At 44.4% G+C, this 19746-nt stretch overlaps 1 protein-coding gene across 1 annotated transcript in view; it reads left to right on the top strand.

Moving 5' to 3' along the window:
* Positions 1-19746, top strand: part of LOC122921387 (Fc receptor-like protein 5) — a 126387-nt gene that overhangs the window by 39526 nt on the left and 67115 nt on the right. Inside the window, exons 7-12 of the mRNA XM_044271366.1 lie at positions 2711-2805; positions 3350-3370; positions 6689-6946; positions 11224-11481; positions 16566-16847; positions 16974-17252. Coding sequence (XP_044127301.1) covers positions 2711-2805; positions 3350-3370; positions 6689-6946; positions 11224-11481; positions 16566-16847; positions 16974-17252 — 1193 coding nt within the window. The remainder of the gene's footprint in view (positions 1-2710; positions 2806-3349; positions 3371-6688; positions 6947-11223; positions 11482-16565; positions 16848-16973; positions 17253-19746) is intronic.

Here is a 19746-nt window from a genome sequence, read left to right as displayed (position 1 = left end):
TGTCAGTAATCTCAAGTTCTGGGGCATTAGTAAGATCATGTCAGGCCCTAGACAAGGAGATATCGATAAGAGATTACAGCAGATGGATTTATCGGCTAAAAAGTCTTGCCCCCTGTGGGTTAAATGAAGGATTTACCGTCACTTCTTTTCTTTAAGGGGATTCTGTCACCTTGATTTTAGCTATAGAGATTTTTTACACCATCACGTCAGTCTCCACGATTTAGTTTAAAATCTACTAGTCTTACCCCCATCTGTCCCGTCATTTAGGGTAAAAATCGCTTTTATTAATATGCAAATTACCTCTATAAGGAACCCAAGGGGCTGTCCCTCTGTCCGTTGGAGCCCAGCCGCGCCCATGAGCTTGGAGCCCAGCACCTGCTCCTCTGGTAATTATTCACTCCTCTCCTCGCTTATTTTTATTTTTTCGAGAGCGCTGTAATCTCGCGCATGCGCCATGGTTACACTGGTCCGGGCCCGCGTGGTATCCTGGCAGCAGCCTCACGGAAGCAAGCAAGCATGCGCCAGCTGTCTACGCACTTTGCTCGACCTGGAAAGGGTCCTCCGCCTGTCAGGTGGACTCTTCCTTTTCGTGTCGAGCGATATGCGCAGATGCAGGGCAGATTGCAGGAAGCAACATGTAGTGACTAATATAACGCGAACTGTATAAACCAATGTAACCTGATGCAGTGTGAGAACATAGTACGTGGAGACACGCACTATGACATGACGTTGTGCTTATCAGGTCACAGTGGAGAGCGTGTCAGACCTGCAGAGTAGCAGGTGCCCGAGCAGGAGCCCAGTGCCTGATCAGGAGAGGGAAGAGATTTTTTTAAATTATAGAACTGAGCATGGGAGGTTCTGATCTGAGCATGAAGGGGTCCTGATCTGGGCAATGGGGGTCTGATCTGGGCAATGGGGGTCTGATCTAAGCATGGGAGGTGGGGGTCCTGATCTGGGCAAAGGAGGTCTGATCTGAGAATGGGGGGGGTCCTGATCTGAGCAATGGGGGTCTGATCTGAGAATGGGGGGTCCTGATCTGAGCAATGGGGGTCTGATCTAAGCATGGGAGGTTCTGATCTGAGCAATGGGGGGTCCTGATCTGGGCAATGGGGGTCTGATATGAGCATGGGGGGTCTGATCTGAGAATGGGGGGGTCTGATCTGAGAATGGGGGGGTCTGATCTGAGCATGGGGGGAATATCTGAGCATGGGGGGAATATCTGAGCATGGGGGGAATATCTGAGCATGGGGGAATATCTGAGCATGGGGGGAATATCTGAGCATGGGGCAGGTCTGAGAAGGGGGCGATCTGATCATGGTGGGGAGATCTGAGCATTTGGGGGAGATCTGAGCATTGGGGGGGAGATCTGAGCACTGAGGGTCTGACACTGGTAGTCTGATTTGTGTTGTCTGATCAGAGCATTGGGGGTCTTATTGTGGGGATCTGATCTGGAGGTCTGATGAGGTTTGGGGATCTTATTTTAAGTCATATGAGGATTGGGGATCTGATTTAGGAGTCTGATCTGAGGTATGATGGAAAATATATATTTTTTTTTCTCTGCTAATGAAAAATAAGAAAAAAAAATTTAATCAGACCTCAGATCAGAGGAAAAAAAATAATTTCTCTTATTTTTCCTTGTTAAAACCTAGGTGCATCTTTAGGGCGAAAAATACGGTGACTCATGTGTAAAAGTATAGCTTGTGGCTCCTGGTAGTCATGTTTTTTTTTTTTTTGGCTCTTTGTGTCTGTAAGGTTGGCCACCCCTGACCTAGATAATCATGATTGAGAATTATAGTAACCTGATCATTGGTAAGATATTTAATCACAATGATAATCACTGTACCTGATTACAGTAAAATATCTAATCATGGTGAAAATAAATGCTATCTAATGTTGATAAATGACAAAAAATAGTCTCATTGATTGTAAGAAGCTCTGGTCAGTAGGGATAAAGTCCAGCTCATGCGCATCGAATAATAAAATGAAGTCGGGATTCTAAGTCCCGGAGCATGCGCAGTGATAAAACAAATACGTTGAGATGATAAGCTTCTAGGCATGCGCAGATTATGCGCTGGGACAAGATATAATTATACGATTCCTGACATGCGCAAGATATTCTGTAGGTGACGTGAGACTAGAGGGGCAGTATTGGAACAGCAAACGTAAGCTAGGGGAGGAAGCACAGGTAAACGAGCACCAATAACAGATGAGGTGAGGAAAAAATAAACTTGAAGAGACTGTGTAGCGGGATATGTTAGGTGAATAGTGAAGGACGTCATAGTAGGAGGTTTTAAATTTAGGGATTTTACAACAACTGATATTAAAAGCGAAGTTTTACAAGGTTAGACATATGTTAAAATAGGGCAAATAGTGGTCTCACAGACTTAATGTAAAAAATGATGACACCTCTAGTTAGTGGATCTTAATATGCAATAAACAAGACATCCATGTGGTTATTGTCCTGTAGCACTGTTATTTATGCAACTGTTTGGAAATGCAATTTTGCCAATGTTGGACCCTATTTGTGCCCCATAGCGTATAGCGCTTAGAATTAGGAACTGTATGATCATACACCCTATGAAGGGAGGCACTCACGGCAGTATTGAACATGGCATCATCCAACCTAAAGCCATCCCTGATGACGCACCTCATGGTCAAGCAGTGAAATGACAACTATTTCACCATTCTCCTTTCTTCCTGTAATTTAAAGGAATATTCAGGCAGAAGACGACTTCTCTTTTTACACTCGAGAGCATTGTCTCCGTTCGTCCATCATGTCCCCAGAGACGTCCGTGTTTTTGCTCTGTAAGTACCGTGATCTACAAGTCTTTCAGTCCACATATGGCTATGTAAATCCACTAGTTGGAGTTGAAGGTATAGCGGACATAATTATGATTATCATGACTACACTTTCCTTCATTCTAATATATCTTGGCGCTTCCACACAACATTATTTTACATCAACGTCTGGAGGCCAAAACCAGAAGTGGAACATAAACTTGAAATCTATAATGGAAATTCTGTACATCCAACGTATTTTGTAGCAGCTTCTTTTCTGGGCTTACCCCAAAAATGAGGAAAGTTGGCTTCTACCTCATCAGGGTTTTTGCCTTCCTCTGTATCAACTTTGCAGGATATCAGGCTGAACTGGATGGGTGTCTTTTTTCAGCCTTACAAACTATGTTAATTATGTAAAATATGGATATGATATGTGATAAGAATGCTATAATTGTAATTCCATCTAATCCAAGTGTAGTTACTAATGGTGGCCCTAATCTCTAATAATCTCCAATGAAGAAATGTACCAGGGCTATATTATATGGGTTAACCCTTCTCTTCTGTTTTATAGGGTTGGTCCTCATACAAGAAGGTAAGTTACCAGTCTTCTTCTTTTATCCTTTAATTCATATAATAGAACTTTATACAGTATATTGAGAACACTGATGTCACTTGTGTCACACAACTCAAACTCAATCTTCTGGCCATTGTGGTATATTACTCATTACAACAGGTGAACTACCACCAAATGGGCTAACCTGGTGTAAGCATTTTATTACACAGGCTCATTTTCTCCTAAAATTTAAGGAAATATCTATTGATATCCTCACTTTACAGGTTTGGGGCGGAGTTCTCTTTTTAAATGTATTAATTTGCTATTTCTAAATTATCGGTCATTTGTGAAGAAGTCGAAGAATGTTAAAAGGCAGAAGTTGGAGTCAGAGCTTTGGCTTACCGACTCCACCGCCCTGGTGACTGCCAGCACCTCTTCTTCTTCAGAAATCCATGGAAAGTCATGTCATGTGAATAAAATTACACTGACGCGTTTCGAACATGGAATTCTTTGCCTTAGCATGTATAATCATTGCATATTAAAAAGAAATAACAGAAGACTTTGACATGTTTTTGACAGGTTATGCTTAGAGTTGAGCGAACCTGCCCTTTGGCAGGTTCGAGTTCGGGTTTTAAGTGAATTACATAATGGATTTCGTTCTCACGGAATCCATAACATAATTCAATGCCAGCATGCCAAATTGAATGCCTTTAGAGGCATTCCTTTTTGCATGCCATCACAATACAAGAGTATGGCCAGCAGAACGGAACTCTTGGGGCTGGCCATACACTTGTATTATGCGGCATGCCAGCATTGAATTACGTGATAGATTCTGTGAGAACAGAATCCATTACGTAATTCGCTTAAACCCAAAATCCGAACTCGAACCTGCCGAAAGGCAGGTTCACTCCACTTTAGCCATGATACATCAAATGCAGTAGAGGATGTGATAGTAGTCAGGGAGTTGTACGAATACTCTACAATAAGAGACTGCAATAGCCATGGTGTTGAGGGATGTGGAGAGCTTAATTGCTGCTTTATCATAAGTAGATCTGTTAAAGCTTCAAACAAGCAATGATATCATTTGAAGACTATTATAGTGACGGGTTCTCTTCAACACCAGTGATAGGCCATAGGATCAATCGTTTCATTGTGGCCCTGGTTGAGTTTTGGCTGTGGACTGCACATTATGTATATTTTTTGATCTTAATCTAAAGATATAAATATTTTAGGGCTACCACATTTTGGAAGTCAAGCACAGTACATGTTCTGTACTTCACCGCCATCCAAACAAAGCTGGGCAGGATCATTAGGATTCCTTGACAGTCCTCCAATATGGCATTGACTTTCTTACAGTATAATGCACATGCAATCCTCTGGTTTCCCAAATGCATAGTATTTTTCAACTGACTCACCTGTATTAAAGATCAGGTCCAAAGAGAAGCAGGATACAGTGAAGACAGTCTGCATAAGTTACAAGCTCAGTGTTTTATTAACCAAACCCACTAGATAACATAAAAAATGTGTTTTAAACAAACACGTACCGTATTTTTCGCCCTATAAGATGCACCGGCCCATAAGACGCACCTAGGTTTAGAGGAGGACAATAAGAAAAAAAACATTTTTCATTACACCTCAGGTCAGACCACCAATCAGACCCCCAATATTAATCATACCTCAGCTCACAGTTCCCCATGCCTCATATCAGCCCTCAGCCATATGGTATCAGCCCTCAGCGATATGTAATCAGCTCCCAGCCATATGTAATCAGCCCCCAGTCATATAATCAGCCCCCAGTCATATATAAAATCAGCCCCGACATATAATCAGCGCCCAGCCATCATTCAGCAGCCCCCATCCTCAGATCACAAAATAAATAAACCACTTACCTCTCATGCACCTGGACACCACCACTCCTCTCCTCCAGTGCAATCTTCTTCCTCCTGTTGTTTGCTGTGCTGTGAACTGGCGCACACAGCGTGAGGTCACAGAGCGCCCTCACGCTGTGTGCAGCCACTGCACAGCCGACAGCCGAGGACCAGGAAGCGGTGAATACAGAGCCTTCACCACTTCCTGGTCCTCCAGTACTAATGAGCGCTTCCATATTGGAAGCGCTCATTAGTATCCGCCCCATAAGACACAGGGGCATTTTCCCCCCAGTTTGGGGGGAAAAAAAGTGCATCTTATGGGGCGAAAAATACGGTATATAATGCTGAACACATGATATACTTCTGGGGTGTGAAAAGGCAAAAAGAGGCAAAACCCTAATCATACCGCATCATACTTCACCGTGCACAAGATTTCGCACTGGATCTTCAATCAAGATGGCCTTGGCGGAGTCTTCACACGCAAATGGATGAGGTGAGTATAATTTTTTTTTTTTACCGCCATTTTAGGGAAATTTGATTTGTTACCACGAAGCACAAGGAAATTTGGCTTTGCAGCAAATCAAATTTTCCCTGAAATTCGGATCAAAGTCCACTTTGTGAACTTCGATTCGCTCAACACTAGTAGCAACAACCTCCAATGAACCGGTAAGCTTCATCCTTTCATGCTTTATTCTCTATAATAGAACCTTATATATGGAGAACCGTGAGGTCACTTGTATCACACAATGTGCTGTGTAAGTTCATACTTGGAGGTTTAGTCCATGTTCTCACCATTGTGGTATTTTACATGGATTAACATACAGGTAATTACCATTACATGGGCCAGCCTGGTGTAGCTATTGTATTAAAGATGTACATAGACTTATTATTTCAATTAAGTTGAGGAAACCTTCACTAAAAAGTTTACTTTTCAGTTTTCTGGCTTTCGGTCGAGTTCTCCCTTCAAGGGTTTCTGTGGGATTTTCATATCGATCGCTCACCCTCAAAATAGGTCATCAATATGAGATTGGTTGTGGCCTGACACCCGACACCTCCACCGATCAGCTGTTTGAGGAAGCTACGGCGATCACCACAGCTCCGGTGAGTGCCGCGTCCTCCTTGCAGCACAGTGCCTTTCATTACATAGATGCTGTGCCCGGTATTGCAGCTCAGCTCCATGACCTCTTAATACAGCTTACCAGGGTGCCAGGAGTCAGACCCTCACCAACCTGGTAATCAGGAGAAGACATCAATATGAAAATCCCAGAAAACGCCTTTTACAAATGCCAACCAGAAAAAACTTGGGGGCTGGCTGACAATATTCTAATATGTAGGGGGTAAGGATGAGCGAATCAATTCTGAACTAAAATGATTGGTTCCGAATTTCTCAAAAACTTAGTAGCAAACTGAATCCAATGTTTTCCTGATTTCCTGATTTCTCGGAAAAGACTGTCTACAATTCCTCAGTGTAATAAATGATGTCTTATAGGAGCCTCCATCAGACCTGTGGTGACCTTCACTCCAAACTACAAGAAGATATTCACAACGGAGTCTATAACAATGACCTGTGATGTGGAGGCTACTAGAGGAGAAGATCTGAAGTATATATGGTACAAAGACCATGTGCAAGTGCACAGTGGAAAATCCTATACAATACAAAATGCTGGAACATCACACAGTGGAAATTACGGATGTCAGACCAGTACTGGAGAAATAAGTGACCCCGCTAGACTGGATGTTCGTGATGGTGAGTAATTCTACCAGTTCACTAACTGCTACAGAGTGAATGTTGTGATTTATTGTTAATGTACCAATTCCCTTATGCACTAGTTATCAGCAATGGTTGTCTATGGGCAGTAATTAGTTAAAACTGGCAATCTTGGTGCAATTGCCCGGGTGATGGGCTGGTTCCACCCCCTTGCTGAGCAGGCCTAGAGAAAGGGCACGTTAGTGTGAGCTGCTAAAAGCTAGACCTAGTCCAGGGAACCTTCATCCCGAGACTGAAAGATGAAACAAAAAACCTACTGAACAGGTGCTGGGTATAAGGGAACATGGTTATAAGGGAAAATAATAGCATTCTGAATACAGAATGCAAAGTAAAATAGCGCTGGAGGGGTTAAAAAAATAAAATAAAATTAAACTCACCTTAATCCACTTGATCGCGCAGCCGGCATCTCTTCTGTCTTCTTTCTTTGCTGTGTACAGGAAAAGGACCTGTGGTGACGTCACTCCGGTCATCACATGGTCTATCACATGATCCATCACCATGGTAAAATGTGACGGACCATGTGATGACCGGAGTGACGTCACCACAGGTCCTTTTCCTGCACAAAGCAAAGAAAGAAGACAGAAGAGATGCCGGCTGCGCGATCAAGTGGATTAAGGTAAGTTTTATTATTTTTTTTTTAACCCCTCCAGCGCTATTGTACTATGTATTCTGTATTCAGAATGCTATTATTTTCCCTTATAACCATGTTATAAGGGAAAATAATACTGATCGGGTCTCCATCCCTATCGTCTCCTAGCAACCGTGCGTGAAAATCGCACCGCATCCACACTTTCTTGCTGATGCTTGCGATTTTCACGCAACCCTATAGAGCATGCTGCAATTTTCACGCAACGCACAAGTGATGCGTGAAAATCACCGCTCATGTGAACAGCCCCATAGAAATGAATGGGTTGGGATTCAGTGCGGGTGCAAAGCGTTCAACTCACACATCGCATCTGCGCGGAATACTCGCCCGTGTGAAAGGGGCCTTAATTGACTCTGGAGCTCACTACCCTAGTATCTGTACCAGGCAGACTGGGCATTGCAGAAAGTGTTAATGAAAATTGCACACCTGTGGTTATTTGGGAAGGTTGAACTATAGAGAGAGTCTGTGGGAGGATTTCTAGTATTTTCACTGCCTATACACAGTTATTGGGAAAAGCTTACTCTGGAATATACCTCAGAACTGTGCCTATTGCTGCTATATGTACTGCAACTCCCATCATCTATTCAGCAAAGAGAGACTTTATGTATTGTATCCTAATGGGCTTGGCCATTGACTTCACTTCCATTTTCCATTATGGACTGCCGCCAAAAAAGATACCACCTTCATCTTTGCCACTATCACAACTAATTTCCCCCTCCTGGGATTGCTGCCCACACAGCAGGTAACAGGACTGATAAGAGGTAATACACGTCCCCTCGTCTTATACACAGCAGGTAACAGGACTGATAAGAGATCACACATGTCCCCTCGTCTTATACACAGCAGGTAACAGGACTGATAAGAGATCATACAGGTCCCCTCGTCTTATACACAGCAGGTAACAGGACTGATAAGAGATCATACACGTCCCCTCGTCTTATACACAGCAGGTAACAGGACTGATAAGAGATCATACACGTCCCCTCGTCTTATACACAGCAGGTACCAGGACTGATAAGAGATCACACACGTCCCCTCGTCTTATACACAGCAGGTACCAGGACTGATAAGAGGTCATACACGTCCCCTCGTCTTATACACAGCAGGTAACAGGACTGATAAGAGATCATACACGTCCCCTCGTCTTATACACAGCAGGTAACAGGACTGATAAGAGATCATACACGTCCCCTCGTCTTATACACAGCAGGTACCAGGACTGATAAGAGATCACACACGTCCCCTCGTCTTATACACAGCAGGTACCAGGACTGATAAGAGATCATACAGGTCCCCTCGTCTTATACACAGCAGGTAACAGGACTGATAAGAGATCATACACGTCCCCTAGTCTTATACACAGCAGGTAACAGGACTGATAAGAGATCACACACGTCCCCTCGTCTTATACACAGCAGGTAACAGGACTGATAAGAGGTAATACACGTCCCCTCGTCTTATACACAGCAGGTAACAGGACTGATAAGAGATCATACATGTCCCCTCGTCTTATACACAGCAGGTAACAGGACTGATAAGAGATCACACACGTCCCCTCGTCTTATACACAGCAGGTAACAGGACTGATAAGAGGTAATACACGTCCCCTCGTCTTATACACAGCAGGTAACAGGACTGATAAGAGATCATACACGTCCCCTCGTCTTATACACAGCAGGTAACAGGACTGATAAGAGATCATACACGTCCCCTCGTCTTATACACAGCAGGTAACAGGACTGATAAGAGATCATACATGTCCCCTCGTCTTATACACAGCAGGTAACAGGACTGATGAGAGATCATACACGTCCCCTCGTCTTATACACAGCAGGTAACAGGACTGATAAGAGATCATACACGTCCCCTCGTCTTATACACAGCAGGTAACAGGACTGATAAGAGATCATACATGTCCCCTCGTCTTATACACAGCAGGTAACAGGACTGATAAGAGATCATACATGTCCCCTCGTCTTATACACAGCAGGTAACAGGACTGATGAGAGATCATACACGTCTCCTCGTCTTATACACAGCAGGTAACAGGACTGATAAGAGGTCATACACGTCCCCTCCTCTTATACACAGCAGATAACAGGACTGATAAGAGGTCATACATGTCCCCTCGTCTTATACACAGCAGGTAACAGGACTGATAAGAGGTCATACACGTCCCCTCGTCTTATATACAGCAGGTAACAGGACTGATAAGAGATCATACACGTCCCCTCGTCTTATACACAGCAGGTAACAGGACTGATAAGAGATCACACACGTCCCCTCGTCTTATACACAGCAGGTAACAGGACTGATAAGAGATCATACACGTCCCCTCGTCTTATACACAGCAGGTAACAGGACTGATAAGAGATCACACACGTCCCCTCGTCTTACACACAGCAGGTAACAGGACTGATAAGAGATCATACACGTCCCCTCGTCTTATACACAGCAGGTAACAGGACTGATAAGAGATCATACACGTCCCCTCGTCTTATACACAGCAGGTAACAGGACTGATAAGAGATCATACACGTCCCCTCATCTTATACACAGCAGGTAACAGGACTGATAAGAGATCATACACGTCCCCTCGTCTTATACACAGCAGATAACAGGACTGATAAGAGGTCATACACGTCTCCTCGTCTTATACACAGCAGGTAACAGGACTGATAAGAGATCATACACGTCCCCTAGTCTTATACACAGCAGGTAACAGGACTGATAAGAGGTCATACACGTCCCCTCGTCTTATACACAGCAGGTAACAGGACTGATAAGAGATCACACACGTCCCCTCGTCTTATACACAGCAGGTAACAGGACTGATAAGAGATCACACACGTCCCCTCGTCTTATACACAGCAGGTAACAGGACTGATAAGAGATCATACATGTCCCCTCGTCTTATACACAGCAGGTAACAGGACTGATAAGAGATCATACATGTCCCCTCGTCTTATACACAGCAGGTAACAGGACTGATAAGAGATCATACGCGTCCCCTCGTCTTATACACAGCAGGTAACAGGACTGATAAGAGATCATACACGTCCCCTCGTCTTATACACAGCAGGTAACAGGACTGATAAGAGATCATACACGTCCCCTCGTCTTATACACAGCAGGTAACAGGACTGATAAGAGATCATACAGGTCCCCTCGTCTTATACACAGCAGGTAACAGGACTGATAAGAGGTCATACACGTCTCCTCGTCTTATACACAGCAGGTAACAGGACTGATAAGAGGTCATACACGTCCTCTCGTCTTATACACAGCAGGTAACAGGACTGATAAGAGATCATACACGTCCTCTCGTCTTATACACAGCAGGTAACAGGACTGATAAGAGATCATACACATCCCCTCGTCTTATACACAGCAGGTAACAGGACTGATAAGAGATCATACGCGTCCCCTCGTCTTATACACAGCAGGTAACAGGACTGATAAGAGGTCATACACGTCCCCTCGTCTTATACACAGCAGGTAACAGGACTGATAAGAGATCATACACGTCCCCTTGTCTTATACACAGCAGGTAACAGCACTGATAAGAGATCACACACGTCCCCTTGTCTTATCTCATTATGTATTACAGATTGGCTCATCCTGCAGACCCCTCTATATGTCTATGAAGGAGATGAGATGACGTTACGATGTCACCACTATCCTGGATATGGAGGAAAACAGACAAGATTTTACAAGGAGGACAAAGTCATTACAGACGGGAGCGATGATGAGGAATTTCATATTAGTAATGTAGACAGGACAAGTGCCGGGAAATACAAATGTACAAAAGAAGTCTTTTATCGTTCATCGTCTGCATATGGAGCTGAAGCTTCTGTATCTGTAGAAGGTAAATCCAGGCAGGATGTGCACAACACAATTGGAGTAACATGTATCCTGACGATTCACTACTGTGTGATGTTGAGTTCAGATTAGCCACATTTGTGGTGACTTTTCTATCCAATAATAATAATAATCTTGATTTATATAGCACCACCATATTCTGCAGCGCTTTCCAAATTCAGAGGGTTCATGTAGGAAACCAAATACATCACAACATAACTGGCTAAGGCTACTTTCACACTCGCGTATGGTGCGGATCCGTCATGGATCTGCACAAACGCATTCTCTCAGATAATACAACCGCATTCATCCGTTCAGAACGGATCCGTTTGTATTATCTTTAACATAACCAAAACGTTTTCTATTGTGCCATATTGTGTCAGTGACGTATCCGTCCCTATTGACTTACATTGTGTGTCAGGACGGATCCATTTGGCTCAGTTTCGTCAGACGGACACCAAAATACTGCAAGCAGCGTTTTGGTGTCCGCCTCCAAAGCGGAATGGAGACGGAACGGAGCCAAACTGATGCATTCTGAACGGATCCTCATCCATTTATAATGCATTAGGGCAAAACTGATCCGTTTTGGACTGCTTGTGAGAGCCATGAACGGATCTCACAAATGGAAAGCCAAAACGGCAGTGTGAAAGTAGCCTAATACACAGCACTAGGAGTCACGGCCTTGCTCGCAAGAGCTTACAATCTATGATGAAGTGGGAGTGACGCATAAGGTAGTTGATTGTGATATGTAGTAGTCAAGCCATTCTTGTACTGAAAACAGTGGTATAGATCACATCCAAGCCTCAGGAGGTGGTGGGGGAGGGGTTTCTTCGGGAAACAGTCATTTTAGAAAGCTTGATAAGCCTGGCTAAAAAGATGTGTTTTTATGGCACGTTTGAAGGTAGGGAAGTTGGGAATTGACCTGATATTCCAGGACAGAGCATTCCAGAGAGTAGGTGCAACTCGAGAAAAGTCTTATAGACCGGAGTGAGAGGTACGGATTATGGTGGATTTTAATCTTAGATCACTGGCAGAACGGAGAGCACAAATAGGGTGGTAGATGTTAATGAGGGAGGAGATGTATGGAGGTGCAGCACTGTGGAGAGCACGAGTAGGGTGGTAGATGGTAATAGGGAAGTAGATGTATAGAGGTGCAGCACTGTGAAGAGCACAAGTAGAGTGGTAGACAGAGATCAGGAGGAGATATATGGAGCAGCACTGTGGAGAGCACGAGTAGGGTGGTAGATGGTAATAAGGAAGGAGATGTATGAAGGAGCAGCACTGTGGAGAGCAAGATTACGGTGGTCGATGGAAATGAGGGAGGAGATGTATAGGAGGTACAGCACTGTGGAGAGCACAAGTAGCGTGGTAGACAGAGATCAGGAGGAGATGTATGGAGGAGCAGCACTGTGGAGAGCACAAGTAGGGTAGTAGACAAAGATCAGGAGATGTATGGAGGAGCAGCACCGTGGAGAGCACGAGTAGGGTGGTAGATGGAAATGAGGAAGGAGATGTATAGAGGTGCAGCACTGTGGAGAGCACGAGTAGGGTGGTAGATGTGCAGTAAGCCGGATGGGACTAATGCACACTGGCGCAATAATAAGCTCTGACTGGGTCAGGTGTAGATATAGTTAATAGTTCTTTGTTTGTGGCGCCAATTGCAGCGTGCGCAGGTTACAGTCTCAGGGCCCTTTAAGGTGTTGCAACTCACATACCAGGTGAGGCATGCCAGAGTGGGGGTAATGTCTCTGTGTAGCAGTAGGTATAGTGTCAACGGTGTCTCCTATCTTGGTACGGCTGGACTCCTGGATCCTGGCTCACTTGCAATAAATTGAGTGTTGCTAGTAGGAGTAATTGAGGAATGAATGAGATCCAGACTTGAAGTATAATTCAACTTGTCTTTACTGGTTTCAGCATAAATCCATACGAGATACAGCAATAGTCTTTTAGGTCCCAGCAGGTATTGGCAATATGTGGCAGGAATCAATATCTCTTCTGCTTCTTATAATATGCCTGGAGGATATGGCAGGAATCTGTCTTCTGCTCTGTCTATCTTCTGCTTGGTGTGGGTCTGACGAGCTGAGGAGGAATTTGGCTTCTCCTGGTCTCTGGATAAGTACTCACAGCTATACTCACAGGGAATGCTCTTCCTGGAGGACTGGAGGTGCTGCTTGCTTGTCAACCAGCTGAGGCTGATGGCTCAGGCTGGGAATGTTGATCTTTGGCCTCAACCGAGACAAGATCCTGGTTTTGGATCCTTAGAACTGGGAGCTCCTACTAACACAACATTCCCCTAGCTGGGGTGGCTGGTACACACCCTGAACTTCCTTCTCCTCCCCATGAGACAGGACATGGGACCAGCCCACTTCTGCTCACAGAGGGGGAACTAAACTGGAATGTACTATTCCAGCTTAGGAACACTAAACTGTCTAAGGTCCTGCTACATATCGCTGCCACCTGCTGGTGTACATGGAAATTACAGCATAATACATGAAACAGGCCTAGAATGTGGTAGCGGGGAAAAAGAGTTGGGTAACATAACTCTGGGATGTTACAGATGGTAATGAGAGAGGAGATGTATGGAGGTGAAGCACTGTGGAGAGCAGAAGTAGGGTGGTAGACAGATATCTGGAGCAGATGTATGGAGGAGCAGCACTGTGGAGAGCACAAATAGGGTGGTAGATGGAAATGAGGGAGGAGATGTATGGAGGTGAAGCACTGTGGAGAGCACAAGTAGGGTGGTAGACAGAGATCAGGAACAGATGTATGGAGGAGCAGCACTGTGGAGAGCACAAGTAGGGTGGTAGATGGAAATGAGGGAGGAGATGTATAGAGGTGCAGCACTGTGGAGAGCACAAGTAGGGTGGTAGACAGAGATCAGGAGGAGATGTATGAAGGAGCAGCACTGTGGAGAGCACGAGTAGGGTGGTAGACAGATCAGGAGGAGATGTATGGAGGAGCAGCACTGTGGAGAGCACGAGTAGGGTGGTAGATGGAAATGAGGGAGGAAATGTATAGAGTTACAGCACTGTGTAGAGCTCGGGTAGGGTCGTAGATGGAAATGAGGGAAGAGATGTATGGAGGTGCAGCACTGTGGAGAGCACAAGTAGGGTGGTAGACGGTAATGAGGGAAGAGATGTATGAAGGTGCAGCACTGGAGAGCACAGGTAGGGTGGTAGACGTTAATAAGGGAGGAGATGTATGGAGGTGCAGCATTGTGGAGAGAGAGCTCAGGTAGGGTGATGGATGGAAATGAGGGAAGAGATGTATGGAGGTGCAGCACTGTGGAGAGCACGAGTAGGGTGGCAGACGGTCAAGAGTTAGGATGTGTCCACATGTAGTGAGTCTGCAGCAGATCTCCTAACATTTTCTAGTTTTTGCATTTTAAAAGGTGAAATCCGTGGAAAGTACAGTTTCCCAAGGGTATACTGACTTGCGGCATATTTAAAATACACAACCCAATGGAGCCAAACGCAGCCGTGCTGCACAGAAAGTGACAACTCCTTGAAGTTTGTTAATGACTGTGTCATTTGCCAAATAATCTTGCATGGCCATTAAAGGGGCTATCCAAGATTTTCAAATTGATGGCTAATCATCAGGCTAAGTCATCAATTTCAGATTTGCAGGGGTCTGAATCCTGGCACCCTCACCAATCACTGTAATGCTTGCTAGAGTTTTGGGAGTGCTGCAGCCTTGCCAAGTACAGTGCCGACTGTTCAATAGTGGCTGTGCTTGGTATTGCAGCTCAGCCCCATTCACTTAAACTGGACTGAGCTGCACCTAAATCACGTGACAGATGAAAGTGGGGTCACATGGCCTAGGAAGAGGCATAAGCATTCATGGAGTGCTGTGGCGTCGTTGTACAGCAGATTGGTGAGGGTCCCGGGAGTCGCTCCCCTGCCGATCTCACGCTTAGGGTATAGCCACATGGTCAGGTTTCTTGGTGCATTTTTGGTAGCCAAAATCAGGAGTGGATCATAAGGGGTGGGGGGGAGCATAAATAACAGATACTACTTCTCCATTTTTTTGTTTTAATCTGCTCATGGTTTTGGCTTCCAAAACTGCACCAGAAAACCTGATTGTGTGGCTGCACCTTAAAGGGTTTCTACCATCAGAGTTTCTGTTATGTAGTTCTGACATTAGCGATGTGCCAATGTCAGCACTACATAGCAGTGTGTTTTTACATTTCTCCCTGCAGGCCGTTCTGCTGAAATACGCACTTTTACAATATGCTAATGAGCCTCTAGGTGCTATGTGGGCGAAGATTCAGCACCTAGAGGCTCGAAAAACTAACCATGTATCCCGCCAAGGTCCTCTGTTCTGCCCGCCCCGCCCCTCTTGATTGATGTCCAAGTTCCACGCATCGTTGAGGAAATCCCGCGCCTGCGCCGTTCACTTCTGTATTCGCTGCAGGCGCAGTGAGTGAAGGCCGTGCTCCTGGTGCCAGCTTTCTCACTGTGACGTAGTCGGCGCAGGCGCAGTGAGGAAGCCGGAACCAGGAGCACGGCCTTCACTCACTGCGCCTGCGCCGAATACAGAAGTGAACGGCACAGGCGCCGGATTTCCTCAATGATGCATCAATCAAGAGTAGCGGACATCAATCAAGAGGAGCGGGGCGGGCAGAACGGAGGACCTGGGCGGGATACATGCTTAGTTTTTCGAGCCTCTAGGTGCTGAATCTACGCCCACATAGCACCTAGAAGCTCATTAGCAAAAGTGTAAAAGTGTGTATTTTAGCAAAACGGCCGCAGGGAGAAATGTAAAAAACACACTGCTATGTAGTGCTGACATTGGCACATCGCTAATGTCAGAACTACATAACAGAAATTCTGATGGTAGAAACCCTTCAAGCCCTTTCCGTCTTCTCTATTTCACATGTATCAGTAAAATCGGATTGTGATTTAGGACAGCCTGAATTAGAATTTTTGGGGAAAATTTTGAGAAATGTTTTGTACCCGGATGAAATGCATAGTCTTCTCTACATTCTCCAATGTTGCTGTAATGTCAAAATGCTACTCGTGTCTATGGAATGTGGTCTACTAGTGCAAATCACCCTAATATTATATAGTTAACACTTAGTTTTTTTTCTAGAGCTGTTCACAACTCCGACCATAAAAGTGACCCCACATCCCGTTTTTAAGAAGAATAACATGACCCTAAAATGTGAGACAAGTCTCCATCCTCCCAGACAAAACACACAGATACAATTTGCTTTCTACAGAGAAGGACGAATTGTTCAGGGATTTGGTGACAAGGACATCTATGATGTCTCCATGGTACAGCTGGAGCATTCTGGGAACTATTCATGTGAAGTGCAAACCACAGATGGAAGAGTGAGGAAGAAAAGTGTAGAGGAACTAATCCAGATAGAGGGCGAGTATGAATACTGGTTCTATTATCTGATATCTTCTTCTCTTTTCTGGACCATGAATGAATTCAGTGTTGTTGAAAGTGTAAAATCACTCTATGTAATGTATTTTCCATCTCTTTCATATTTAGAGCTATTCTCACATCCAAATATAAAAGTGACCAGTGAATTTTTCGAAGGAGATGCCTTGACCCTGACCTGTCACACAACTCTTAATCCACACACAAAGCCTACAGAAGTGCAGTTTGCTTTCTACAGAGATGGACAGATGGTACGGGAATTTGATTCATCTAATAAGTATGAAGTTCAGACTGCTCACCTGGAGCATTCTGGGAATTATACCTGCGAAGTAAAATCCTTAACACACCCTACAAGGAAGATCAGTAATTGGTCTAAAATATTGGTAAAAGGTAAGCATTCCACATGTAAAATAAATCAAAACTTCACGCTATTCAGTATGGAACCACCCATGAGGTCTCACCTCGGAAACTGTTGATGTAACACAAGGACGAGGTGTTGTAATTACTCTACAAAGTCATGATACATCAGAGACCACATAAGGACTACTTTCTTTTCCTTCATCATAAAATGCATGAGTTCTAAGGAAGATGAAATGATCGAAAAACTTGATGCAGGTTGTAAAGCTGTTCATCATCTGATCTAAAAGGACGGGTGCGACTGATTTCTAGTCACTATGGAGCACTACATGTAACTGGCATCATGGCCCCAAAAATAATTTATGGGCCCTTTAATATGACAAAATTCTAGGCTTCTGCATTTAAGATGCACTCATACATATAACCTAGGTGAGCACAGGTGCCATGGGAAGTGGACAACACATGCAAGAGCTTTACAATTGCTAAACAAACAGAATATTGACAGCCACGAAAACCTAGCACGTGGTGTTCTGACAGCTGGTGGCAGATGAATAATAAATACTGAAATGTGCTGGTAGTATGAGATGGAAATAAGATCATCCTCGCAGGTTTAAGGTTACTAGTCTAGGAAAATGGTTAATGTCAGCATCACTGATAATCTAATGTATCAGTGTGGTTAATGTCAGGATCACTGGTGGTCTAGAGTGTTAGTGTGGTTAATGTCATGATCACTAGTGGTCTACTGTATCAGTGAAGTTAATGTCAGGATCACTGGTGGTCTAGTGTATCAGTGAAGTTAATGTCAGGATCACTGGTGGTCTGGTGTATCAATGTGGTTAATGTCAGGATCACTGGTGGTCTAGTGCAGTGTTTCCCAACCAGTGTGCCTCCAGCTGTTGCAAAACTACAACTACCAGCATGCCCGGACAGCCTTTGTCTGTGCGGGCATGCTGGGAGTTGTAGTTTTGCAACAGCTGGAGGCACACTGGTTGGGAAACAGTGGTCTAGTGTATCAGTGAAGTTAATGTCAGGATCATGGAGTAAAAGACTTTGGTAGGGGGTCACTCAATATCAAGCATACACATGGTTGGTTAGTATCCACAATAAAATTTATAGCAAGTAAGCATAAAACATTTAAGTATCACATAAGGATTCTAACATATCATAAAAAGCTAAAAAAACCGCACTTGTCAGAACAATGTCCCAATGCCCATAACACAATATGAGGGGGGTGAAAATAACCCGGGAAGTAAATCAATCCAATCTGTATCGAGTTGGTGTCAGTTCAATGGAACTAGGCCTCAGAGTCATAAATTCATATGTGCTCGCATGAAATATAAATAACTGAGAATTTATACTGTTGTATTGGTTTCTTTTACGTTACCAAATCTTCATCTGTTGTCGCCAGTTGCTTTATATGGCGTAGCATATACAAACCGGATTCCCAAAAAGTTGGGACACTATACAAATCGTGAATAAATACTGAATGCAATGATGTGGAGGTGCCAACTTCTAATATTTTATTCAGAATAGAACATAAATCACGGAACAAAAGTTTAAACTGAGAAAATGAACCATTTTAAGGGAAAAATATGTTGAATCAGAATTTCATGGTGTCAACAAATCCCCAAAAAGTTGGGACAAGGCCATTTTCACCACTGTGTGGCATCTCCCCTTCTTCTTACAACACTCAACAGATGTCAGGGGACCGAGGAGACCAGTTTCTCAAGTTTAGAAATAGGAATGCTCTCCCATTCTTGTCTAATACAGGCCTCTAACTGTTCAATGGTCTTGGGCCTTCTTTGTTGCACCTTCCTCTTTATGATGCGCCAAATGTTCTCTATAGGTGAAAGATCTGGACTGCAGACTGGCCATTTCAGTCCCCGGACCCTTCTCCTACGCAGCCATGATGTTGTGATTGATGCAGAATGTGGTCTGGCATTATCTTGTTGAAAAATGCAGGGTCTTCCCTGAAAGAGATGACGTCTGGATGGGAGCAGATGTTGTTCTAGAACCTGAATATATTTTTCTGCATTGATGGTGCCTTTCCAAACATGCAAGCTGCCCATGCCACACACACTCATGCAACCCCATACCATCAGAGATGCAGGCTTCTGAACTGAGTGTTGATAACAACTTGGGTTGTCCTTGTCCTCTTTGGTCCGGATGACATGGCGTCCCAGATTTCCAAAAAGAACTTCGAATCGTGACTCGTCTGACCACAGAACAGTCTTCCATTTTGCCACACTTCATTTTAAATGATCCCTGGCCCAGTGAAAACGCCTGAGCTTGTGGATCTTGCTTAGAAATGGCTTCTTCTTTGCACTGTAGAGTTTCAGCTGGCAACGGCGGATGGCACGTATGGAGGTGCAGCATTGTGGAGAGAGAGCTCAGGTAGGGTGATGGATGGAAATGAGGGAAGAGATGTATGGAGGTGCAGCACTGTGGAGAGCACGAGTAGGGTGGCAGACGGTCAAGAGTTAGGATGTGTCCACATGTAGTGAGTCTGCAGCAGATCTCCTAACAT

This window comes from Bufo gargarizans, chromosome 11 (assembly GCF_014858855.1).
Source record: "Bufo gargarizans isolate SCDJY-AF-19 chromosome 11, ASM1485885v1, whole genome shotgun sequence".
Classification (NCBI taxonomy): Eukaryota; Metazoa; Chordata; class Amphibia; order Anura; family Bufonidae; genus Bufo; species Bufo gargarizans.
Note: the sequence above shows the minus strand (reverse complement) of the source record. Positions and strands in the feature narration are given on the sequence as shown.